The 11,246-nt window shown below is 44.7% G+C and overlaps 1 protein-coding gene and 1 non-coding gene across 2 annotated transcripts; one reads left to right on the forward strand and one right to left on the reverse strand.

The window, feature by feature from the left end:
* The first annotated feature begins 1,256 nt into the window (after window positions 1-1,256).
* LOC136512172 (small nucleolar RNA Z188) lies at window positions 1,257-1,356 on the forward strand. Its single transcript, XR_010772995.1, has one exon. It is a non-coding gene; the product is annotated as a small nucleolar RNA Z188 (small nucleolar RNA).
* Window positions 1,357-3,859: 2,503 nt separating this feature from the next.
* On the reverse strand, window positions 3,860-5,832 carry LOC136489762 (red chlorophyll catabolite reductase-like). Its single transcript, XM_066486315.1, has 2 exons — window positions 5,421-5,832; window positions 3,860-4,577 (listed from the first exon to the last, which is right to left on the reverse strand). Exons 1-2 carry the CDS (start codon window positions 5,799-5,801, stop codon window positions 3,960-3,962), a joined length of 999 nt encoding a protein of 332 aa, XP_066342412.1. The 5' UTR covers window positions 5,802-5,832; the 3' UTR covers window positions 3,860-3,959.
* Between the last annotated feature and the right edge of the window lie 5,414 nt (window positions 5,833-11,246).

Below are 11,246 nucleotides of genomic sequence, written 5' to 3' on the forward strand. Positions count from 1 at the left end.
TTGTTCAGACAAGGCCGTTTTGGCAATTTATTGGGCAATTAATCCGCATTTATTTCTTGTTCTCCCTACGGGATACCCTCGCGAGTCACGCTTGTATTCGTTTTACATCGTGTGAGAAACCCTCGGTCTCCCCCGCCTAGCCAGTAGTGAGGGTGAGAGACTAGGAGTGACCCCACATGGTCTGAGTGGACCCCGGGGCCTGGGCACCCACCTCAAAATCGAGCTCGACTGTAGTTTTTGGGTTGGAAACTCAAAGAGAATGTATGTTTTGTAATTTGTTAAATTGTTCTTGTGTTGTAATAATATATTAAATTTTTGTCTTTGTATGACTATAGAAATAATTGTTAATTACCTTTGTGCTGATTTATGCTAGCACGAGATCAGATTTTGTCAGGTTTATAGTTTTGTCTATCAGACTTTGTATTTTTGGATCACAAAATTACAGATTATACCTAAAAATTACAACAAACTAAAATTGTAATTTTAACATAAAATATATATGTAAGTCATCGTCTAAAAGAAAGCTAAAATTCACACACTTCAAATTTAGCAAATCCATGACCAAATTGTTGAACATGGCAGGGCAACAACAAAAGGAACTGATTTCATTAAAAAAAAATGGAATGCAGAGTCAAGAAATCTGAGGAGAATATGCTAGGTGGATGTCCCTGCCCCTCCCATTGAAACAACTCCAATCCTGTCCCTACAGATCCCTCCAACCAAACACACTGTAGGTTGGCGACAGAGGCGGAACTGATGATCCGTCGGTGTGAAGCAACGCGGAGCTGTTGGCGTGCAGCGCATCTGTCGTCCGTGTCCGTGTCCATGTCCATATCCATCTTGGCCGTCCGTCCGTTCATCCCACAGCCACCAGACTATTTATTGAGGCTATCCGCTACCCAGTACCACCCTTCCAGGCTCGCCTCTCCACCACCGCTCGTTTAGAACCATGCTTTTTGGTGGCAAAATTGTCGATCTACTATGTTGTGTAGTTCTTGCTTCTTGGTGTGACCAATTTTCGTCTCCTTTTGCCGGGGTTCTTGCACATCAAATCTGTTTTTCTGGTCCAGTTCTTGACTTCTTGTTGTTTGCTGCAGCCCTACCCCCTGCGCTCTAATACTTTTCTTGGCGCTGCAATTGTATTTTCGCGAGATCGATCTCAGAGGATTCTGCATGCCTTAATTCGTCTCCAGATCGATCTGCAGCACGATTTGTTTGGAGTTCGTCTCTTTTTCTAACAAACACCCCCCTGGTTGGCGTGCCAGTGATGATTCACGCAATTGGTGAATTCTGGATGAATGTCCTGCTGCACAGGCATGGTGATATCCACTTCCAAAGCGTTCATCTGAGGCACTCGTTCCATTCAAATTTCTCCTTTTCTATCCGTAGCGTGCATGGATTCCCAATTTGCAGTTTCACCTTCAAGCCTTGCGTTTGATCTCGTATTTGCAATTTGCAGTTATGCTCCCTGCCCTTGCAAGACTTTGGTGTTGCCTTTCTTATAACTTTGGGGTTGCCTTTCTTTTTCCTGTCTCCCGTGGGGAGAAAGACTGGATCCGATAAAAATTAAAAGGCAGTTAAACCTTCGTCTCTACAACTAAAACATTCATAACTATTCCGTCCACATGTGCGACACCAAAGCCGCTCCGCCCTGTTCGCGAGCCTTTAAACCCGGCTTGATCCGCTTCTTTTTTCATCCGCAACCGTGTTTTCCTCTCACAAATTCCTCCAGAATTCCTCCGAACCATCCAAATTCCTCCAAAACCGTACCATCCGAACGGACCTAAATCAGAAAGGCAACGCGTACTCGCTCTATACGATCAGTTCAATTCTCATAACAGCTGCAGCAAATTAGAAAGGAAAAATTAATTCCACATTTTTTTTTCGGGTCGTCGGTCTACACTAAAAAATTACTAACGTTATCGTTGGATGAGGAAGTTGATCGCTTTGGCCAGCTTAATTAATCCGGCTTCCGCGTCGCCCGTAGTCCGTTGGCCGTTCCGTCTTTCCACGTATTCACGTATAGGCGCATGTTAGTCGCTAGCTCGTTTGCCGTGGAGAGGAGTTTGAGCCGTGGATCACGTATTCACGTATACACAGGGGACACGCGGCAGCCACGTACAGGCTGTCGCACGGGAGCACGGTGCGACGCCGTCGCATATACGGAAAAAATATACAGCCAAAAAAAAAACCGGGTCCAAAACAAACACTTCCATGGGCAAAAAAAAGTGTTTCAGAAAAAAAAAACTCTTCCACGTCGTTCACACGGCCGGAAAAAAATACGTTTCCCAAAAAAGAAAAAACATTTCCAAGAAAAAACTATACGGCAAAAAACAAACCTTTTCCTGAAACAAAAAAACGGAAAAAACAAAACCAAAATGTTTCCGAAACAAAATCTTCCACATCGTCCGCAGCTGGAATAAAACGTCTAAAAAACGCTTCTGAAAAAATATACAACAAGAAAAAACTCTTTTCCAAAACAAACTCGCCAAAAAATAAAGTTGCCGAAAAAACTCTTCCACATCGATATAAAGGACTGATTACAGACCGATGGAACAGATCAGGCACGTATTCAAACAGAGAAATTCAGCAAGGGCTTTACTGACGAAAACAAAGAAGATCACGCATATATTCAAAAACAGGAAAACTTTGCTGACACTGACGAAACAGATCACACACATATTGAAAAAAGAGTAATTTGGACACTAGACCCTCACGCCGCCAATGGCTCAAAGGCACAAGCCGCCAATGGCTCAAAGGCACAATCAAGTTCACTGTCCTCAGTAATTCTACAATTCGGCCGTGCTCGTCGTTCAATAAAGATATTCAACAAAAAAAAAAATAGTCCCTGTACAATGTACGGGCATTTATCTAGTGTTGGTATAAATGAATACTCCATGTAAAATGTCATTAACAATCCCAAAGTGATTATGAACTCATTTCGGCTGGAATTCTCATTTCCTTTTATACTTTGAAGATACTTGGACATCTTATCCTCAATCATTTGACTAGTCTGAAGACAATATGAATTCACACAATGAATTCAAAAACTCGTCCATGCTACTTTCCTAATCTCGACCGTTGCCAGGGACTCCTTACGTATTATAATGCACAATGGGATACATACGTGAATTTAAATGAGAAACAAAATTTAATCATACTGTCAAACTCCAAGAGATACAAGTCCAGCAAATACATAACCGGAACGGCTGTCACGGGTTATCCAACGCCCAAGAGGGGACAAAACACCGATGCCCAAAAGACACTAGCTACTTATTTCAAGCCCCCTTTGGATCAAAAGGAATCTCGTAAGAAAAAAAATCACGCGTGTGCGATTTTATCGAACATTACATCCTTACATGTTACCGCGACTTCGGCTTTGACAATGGAACAACGTGGTTGTATCATTTATTTATGATATATAGACAGGACAAGATGCGGAAAAATACAGAGCTCCATTCAATACAGCATGAACAACTTAGGGCGCGTTTAGTTCCGAAAATTTTTGGTTTTTGGCTACTGTAGCACTTTCGTTGTTATTTGGCAAAAATTGTCCAATTATGGACTATTTAGGCTTAAAAGATTCGTCTCGCGATTTCTCGATGAACTGTGCAATTAGTTTTTTTTTCGTCTACATTTAATACTCCATGCATGTGCCGCAAGATTCGATGTGACAGGGAATCTTGAAAATTTTTTGTTTTTGGGTTGGAACTGCCTTACTAGGAACTCTGATGAGACTCTGTTCCTGGAAACCTGGTCCTAACATTAGATCATCTTCACCTGCATAGCTCGCTTTCATCGTCTCAGTTTTTTTTTCCCCCGAGGCATCTCAGTTATCACTTGGCAGTACATACACAGCTTATCACATATACTTTCAGCTTTTCAAACAAGAGGGTTTATGGACCCATAACAACGTTTCTCTACAATAAACTAAGTACATGCTTGTATTTATGAATGACTTAGGGCTCTTGTACACCAAAGGCCTTACGGATTTCAGTTATGACCCGACTGGACACATCCGGACCAAACATCCTTGGAAGATTTGCAGTCAGATCAACCTCAATCGATTTCGATCTTACAATCCGGTCCCTCTTGAGCAAACAGTCCCTCTCCACCTCATCCATTTCTGTGGTGGAATCAGCACAGTTGTCAAGCCAAATCTGAAGAACCTCCTGAATGACTGTTGCTAATTGTCCATGCATTATCTCTTCCAAGGCTTTCTCACCTCCTTGTCCACAGTCAATGCTGACCATTATTGCTGTAGGCGAGCATGCGCTGCGCACAAAGAGTGACGGAGATCTGTATGGACGAGTCTGCGGTAGCTCTTCGATCTTTCCACGCTGCTCATCCATTCGATTTTCTTCGTAATACTTCTGCAAGTAGTCTGGGTGGAACGCGAGGTCTTTCCGGGGAAGCAGGTCCAGAATCACCACGATTGAAGTTGAGCTGCCTTGTATAAGCTCCAATAGGAAATGTGGTGCGTCCGTCGAGGCATTCAGGAAAATAAGAATTGAGGTGATGTCAATGGCACCATTTGGAACTTCACAGTGAAGCGAGGACTGCAGCATGAAATCAATCTGTAGACAAGGAAACACACATCAGGTCCAGTCATCATTTCTTTCTACATCTTACAACAGTAGCAAAAGTGCAAGCTTTTTATAACAAGAGATTGTTCTTCCATTCTCAATGACATTGTTATTATTTTCAATGACTGAAATCACATTTTCAGATTGAACTATCAGCTCAAGGACAACAGCAGATATGACAGTGATATTCAGATTGGATTGCGATTACAGTTTCAGTATTGACAAGCACCAGGATGGATCATCGCCGGTGTCAATTCAGCAGTTGTTTCTTTATCAGGAAATCAGCAGTCACACAACAATACTCTAAGACTCAAATGGACAAGTGTTAATCTATAACTGACAAGATGCTTTGGTAGAGTTGTATTAGCAATATTTGCATCTAAAACTTTGACAATTCGCCTTGAATGGATCAGTGGACAACAATTACCCAAGGCAAATACCCTCCCACAATCAAGTAGGTGGTCAGCAAGTGCCCGAAACCATACTGAACTGAACTGAACTGAACTGAAACACAAGCAATGTTTTGACATTCAATACAGATGCCATATCATGAGGTGGACAGGTGGTGTATGTATTTGCATATACCAAGGAAAAATGGTACAATCACATACTATGCGATGCCAAGCCACACTGCAGATCCAATGAACCGTATTATGCACTTACTACACTACTACTGAACTTTGGATTAAGTAAATAAGTTCTTGAATATCTTACAGAGCAATATAGTAGTATGCCCTTATCTTGTGGTATGTAACCACACAAGAAGCTGTATCATACTAATACGGTACAGCACTACTACAAGAAAAAAGAAAGAGGAGTATTAAAGAAGTGTACCGACGAGCCAGGCGAGCCCCGGTGCACGTCGAGCGAGCCGACGGCGTTCCCGGCGCCGTTGTGGAACTCGGCGACGTCGGCAGGCACGGCGGACGGCAGCAGCCGCGCGCCCAAACGCGCAACCGCCTGATCCGCGACCGCCCGCGCCACCTCCCGCTGGGCCATCTCGGGCGCGCGTTTCACCGTAGCGTCCGGCCCCTCCGAGGCGCGCAAGGCGCTCGACGTTTTGCCTCTGAGCGGGGGAGGACGCGAGCAGGCAAGCCGGAGGGCGCTGAGGATCGGGAGAGGATAGGAGAGGGAAGAGGAAGCCGAGATCAACGCGGGCGCTGTGGCGTGGGTGGTCGCCGGCAGCAACCGGAGATATTGCTCCAGCCGGAGCATGGAGGGGAAGCTGATGCCTGTCCCGGCGTGGCCTGGGGGGTGGGGGGAGAGTGAGATGCGGACGTTACAGTGACGTGAGAACTAGGAGTAGTCGGTAGTAGCTACGATGACGAAGTAGCGCTAGCGTGTTGGCGTGTATGCACGGACAAAGAAGGATTCACGTGATTATGTATTTGCTCTAACTCGGAGGATAGTTCGAGATAGTAAATCAAGTCCATATTTTGTATGGGAATTTGAAAAGGCAAAATGTGTTAAATGCAGTTGAGGTTGTAAATTGTTTTTTTTTCTTTTCTTACCTTTAAACCAAAAATACTATCGGCACGTCTAAATCCCCGACGTCCGGTGCCAGGAGCGCGTCCGGACGTCCCGTGCCTACTGCTTGCAGCGCCGCATCCCGATTTGACCGCTTGTGGGGCCGAGGAAAAATTATAGCACACACTACCATCTGTAGCAGCCTCACGCCTGAGTGCGCACTCCTGCTGCCCGCATGCTGCTACTAGCGCATCATGCTGCTGTTGACCGGCCGCATCCGGCTAGAATAAGGAGAGAGAGAGCAGCCCAGAATGCATGTAGCTTGGTGCTCTACGCCCAGCTTCTTGCTCGACGCCGGCTTTGTGCTCTATGCCTAGCTTTGTGCACGTGGGGACCGCTATGTCCCTAGGGGACCACCTCTGCCTACGACATATGTGTATGGACACTACAACATATGCAACATACAGATAAAACACTTGCAACATACGTTTGAAATAGTTGAAATGTTTAAAACATACACTTGCAACATACGTGTATAGCCAGTGCAACATATGCAACATCTAGATATAACACTTGCAATATACGTATGAACATAGATAAAACGTTTGAAACATGCGTTGAAACACTTGCAAAAAAACACATGAAATACTTGAAAACCATTGCAACACATACGCAATATCCAGATAAAACACTTACAACATATGAGTAAAACATACGCAATATCTAGATAAACATACTTGCAACATACATCTAAAAAAATAGATGAAACGTTGGGAACAAACTTTTACAACATACTTATACAACCATTGCAACATATGCAAAATCTCGATCTACTCTTGCAACATCTGCATCAAACAATTCAAACATACATCGGAAACAACTGAAACACTTGAAACATGCGCTTGCAACATGTCTGAAAAAGCATCGAGAAACACTTGAAAAAGACATCATCGCCGCATGGCCACAACTTACATGGTGGGCAATTGCGGTGGCGCGAGCTCGCTGAATGGTGCGCGCCCCGCACGCCCCCGCCATGCCCGCCGTCGATCGAGGGAGAGGAGACATTGCCGGATCTGGGGAGGACACTGCCGGTCGGGGTAGGGAAGGGTCAGCGGCATGCTTCAGCCCGGGCGCTAGTGCCTGCTCCTACGGGATCTGCAGCACCTCACCAGGGCCACGGTAGGTACACGCCCGTCGTGGGCTGAGGCAGCAAGCTTCTCCTTGAGCTGAGCGAGGGTCTACGCCGGCGTGCCCTCCGGGAAGATGAGCTTGGGGATGGGAAGGATCACGTGCTCGAACGCCTCCCGCCGTGGGCGGAGCAGCGCCGGGGGGACGGGGTGGGCCCACGTCCGGCGGCTAGTCCAGGGCCACGTCGGCCATTGCGGCGACGCGTGAGTGGCATGGAGGAGGGGAAGATCTTTGAGTGTGGTGTGGGAATGGCGAGGGTCGGAGGAAGTGACTCGATGCGGGCTTTTTTTTCTTTGGCATGATCGCTCTATTGGGCCGCAGGCCCAGGTGCGCGGCGTTCGGACGGGATGGACGCCCACGTCCTATCATTATCGAAATACTATACTTGAATATCCTTTTTCCTTTCTTTATCTGTTTATTAGGTGAGCTTGAGACTATGGTTTTAATTATCTATATCTAATATTAAAGAGCCAAAATTTTGCCATTCGCCCAACCAAATCAAAGTGTATTTCTGTTCCTTGCAACGAGAGAAATAAATCTATCTATAACAAAAATCTATTAAGGTTGTATTTTTATTCGATACAAAATTATCAGGACAATGCTATATTATTACCAATATTAATTTGTGGATGCCATGATCATCATAAAATTAATTATAGTTTTAAAATTTTATAGAAAGGATAACAAATAAATATATAGATAACATTCTCGTCCTCATTTTCCATTAACAGGCCTGTTCGCTTGTGATCTTTGCAACAATCACTGTGGCTGTAGCAACCTGTAGCTCCTATACAAATTAAGTTGCAACAGTTGTGCAGCTAGCTAAAGCAAACAAGTCAAACATTTGAGACTTTTAATCCTGTTACAACGCACAGGTATGTTTGCTAGTATAATATAAATAAACAAATATGCTTACCTCCCGTATAAATCCACGTAAATATATCAAATATCTATGAACACCAACTTGAAACCAAGATCGACGTAAGATTGACTAGAGATGTGAATTGATGAGCCCTAGGGTATCTCTTGCTCATTTTTAGTTAAAAATTGTTACTAATATTTCCAAACAAGATTCAATTTTCGGAAACTAATAAAAAGTATATTGAGCTATAATCAAAGAAGATGATGACTGTAACACTGACAGAAACTAGAGCAAATCAAAGAAGGGTGCATTTGTCTTATGTGTATGGATTTGGAGGGATTTGAGTCGCAACCATGGTAAAAACTTAATCCTAGTCATTGATTTTCCATTTTGTTGTGGGTGCATCCACACCCACAACAAACACTATAGCTTCGCCACTAGATTGTAAGGTTCACCAATCATATATACATCAAGATTGATAGAATCTTGTTAGCATTTGCATGTTTACACGACATCAAGCTATATTAAATGGATGTTAAAAGGATCAAGATGCCCAAGAGGGGGGTGAATTGGACTAATTCTAAATTTTCTTGCAATAATTAAATCCTACGGTTAGCCCAATTAACCCCTTGTGCCTAGAAAAGTGTTTCTATCAATCTAACGCACAAAGGACTTGCAACCTATGTTCCAAACTTACTCTAGCATGGCAATTCTATGAATATAAAAACAAGTATTGAATTGCTCAAAGTAAATGCTCAAAGTAATTGCTCAAAGTAAATGGAGAGAGAGGAACGCGGCGATGTTTTGCCGATGTATCGGAAAGTCGCCACTCCCCACTAGTCCTTGTTGGAGTACCCGCGCAAGGGTGTAGCTCCCCCTTGATCCGCGCAAGGATCAAGTGCTCTCTATGGGTTGATTCTTCGACACTCCGTCGCGGTGAATCACCCACAACCGCTCACAACTTGAGTTGGGTCACCCACAAGCTCCGCCAGGTGATCACCAAGCTCCCAATCACCACCAAGCCATCTAGGTGATGGCGATCACCAAGAGTAACAAGCATGAACTCTCACTTGACCACGCGAAGCCTAATGAGAATGGTGGATGCACACTTTGCTACTCTTAATTCACTAATGAGGCTACTCTCTTGGATTCTCAAATCTCAATCACCTCACTAGGACCTTGCTCTTTTTGGCACTCACAAACGTGTGTTTTCAGCTGTTGGAATGAGCAAAAGTAACTCCACACACGAGTGGAGCTTCTATTTATAAGACAGCCTAAAAAACGAACCGTTATGTGCCTCTGCGGGGTGACCGGACGCTCCGGTCATGTTGACCGGACGCTCCAGTCAGTTCAACCTGCACACCAGTGTTTAAGTGTTGACCAGACGCTAGCAGGGTCCGATCACCACTGACCGAATGTGTTTGGTCGCATTAAACCCTCACTGGAACCTTACTGTACTCGACTAGACGCTGAACCCCTAGGGTCCGATCAGTACTGACCGGACACGTCCGGTCGCAGATATTCTCTTCTAGAACCTTACTGGAGTCGACCGGACGCTGGACCTCAGCGTCCGGTCACTTGACCACTCCAGCGTCCGGTCGCACCAGACACAATCTCCTTGGTCAAATGAACTGACCGGACCCTACGGCCAGCGTCTGGTCGCACCGGAGCCAGCGTCCAGTCAGCATTTGACCCTTCATTCACTTCCAACTCTCGATTATATGTGAATGAAGTTTGCTCCATTGGATCTTAGGCATATGTAGGAGCTACCTAGTGCTAGTTTTAACAAGTGTGCACCACACCTAACTCACTAGACTCATCTAGGTCAAGCTACCCGTCCATACCCCCCTTAATAGTATGGCCAAAGGAAAAACAAAGTCCTAAACTACTCTAAGTGTCTCTCCAACTCCAATCGACACTTAGAACTAGTCATCCTTAACCTTGTCGTCCATCCTTTGAAACCGAAACGATTTCCATCGTAGGGGCATGACCACCTTGATTTCCCAATTGATCTCCATTACCATGACCTAACTTAATTGCCTCTGCAAAACACACGTTAGTCATAGTAATCTTGTATTGTCATTAATCACCGAAACCCAACTAGGGGCCTAGATGCTTTCAATCTCCCTCTTTTTGGTGATTGATGACAATACCACCTCGAGTATGTGAAAGAGTGAGGTTTTTGACATGCTTGGTTCATATAAGCTTTTGTCAATAAGAACAAAAGTGTTAGGCAAGCTTATATGACCCAAGCCAACACGATGTACTCAAAAGATATGAAATAAGCATGAGTACAAATAATAAAGCTCATTTGCATCGGAGTATAAATGCGGAAGCAAAAGCAAATGAGCATAACACAAGTGATATGACATATCAATAAATACAAAGTAGAGAGCACACATGTCATATATCACAATCACGTAGATATCACTATCACATAGATATAATAGTATGCATGAAAGTAAACACATGAATGCATAATAGTAATAGTGTTTCAAACAAATAAAACTCCAAATGTATATAATAGACTAATAGCTAACTAGACTCCCCCTAAAAGACGCTCCCCCTGAGTCTACATACTCGAACCCTCTCCCCTTTGGCGTCAAACATCAAAACCTAAGCATCGGTCGGTGGGGCTGCAGCGGACGAGCCGGGCGTTGAGGTACGAGGGGCAAGCTGGAACTGGGCGCCATCATCATCTGACCCTGAGCTCTGTACTGACTGGCCCTCTGTGGCTAGAAGCATCGCTGTAGTGGTCTGGGTTTGAGCTGGGGCAGGTGCTGCCTGTGATGCTGCTAGTATATCTGTTGTAGGATCTAAAGATGCGACAGACGAAGGGAGCCTCTGAGTAGTCACGACGATGGGAGCTGCTGTAGAAGGACTTGGGGCATACATATGTGGCGATGTAGGCATCCCTATCAACTCGCTAAAAGATGCTCCAAGACTCCTAGAGACTGACGTGTCAGGTAAAAAAAGCAAGGGTGACTGATCCGGTGTGAAGCCCGTATGATATGGTGTGAACTGTGGGGCTACCACTAGCGAGGATAACCACTAGGACACCTGTACTGTGGGAGAAGCAAACAGAGCTAGAGGCTGTCCCTGACTCTGAAGCCCACTAGGCTGTACTGCTGGAGTCGTCGTAG

The sequence above is a fragment of the Miscanthus floridulus genome, chromosome 1 (genome assembly GCF_019320115.1).
Source record: "Miscanthus floridulus cultivar M001 chromosome 1, ASM1932011v1, whole genome shotgun sequence".
In the NCBI taxonomy this organism is placed as follows: Eukaryota; Viridiplantae; Streptophyta; class Magnoliopsida; order Poales; family Poaceae; genus Miscanthus; species Miscanthus floridulus.

Bases quoted from the DNA above. Each gene is read 5' to 3' on its own strand.
- LOC136489762 (XM_066486315.1), bottom strand. From the start codon at position 5,801: ATGCTCCGGCTGGAGCAATATCTCCGGTTGCTGCCGGCGACCACCCAC. The intron at 4,578-5,420 runs GTACACTTCTTT...CCTTGTCTACAG, and splicing joins GGGGCTCGCCTGGCTCGTCG to ATTGATTTCATGCTGCAGTC.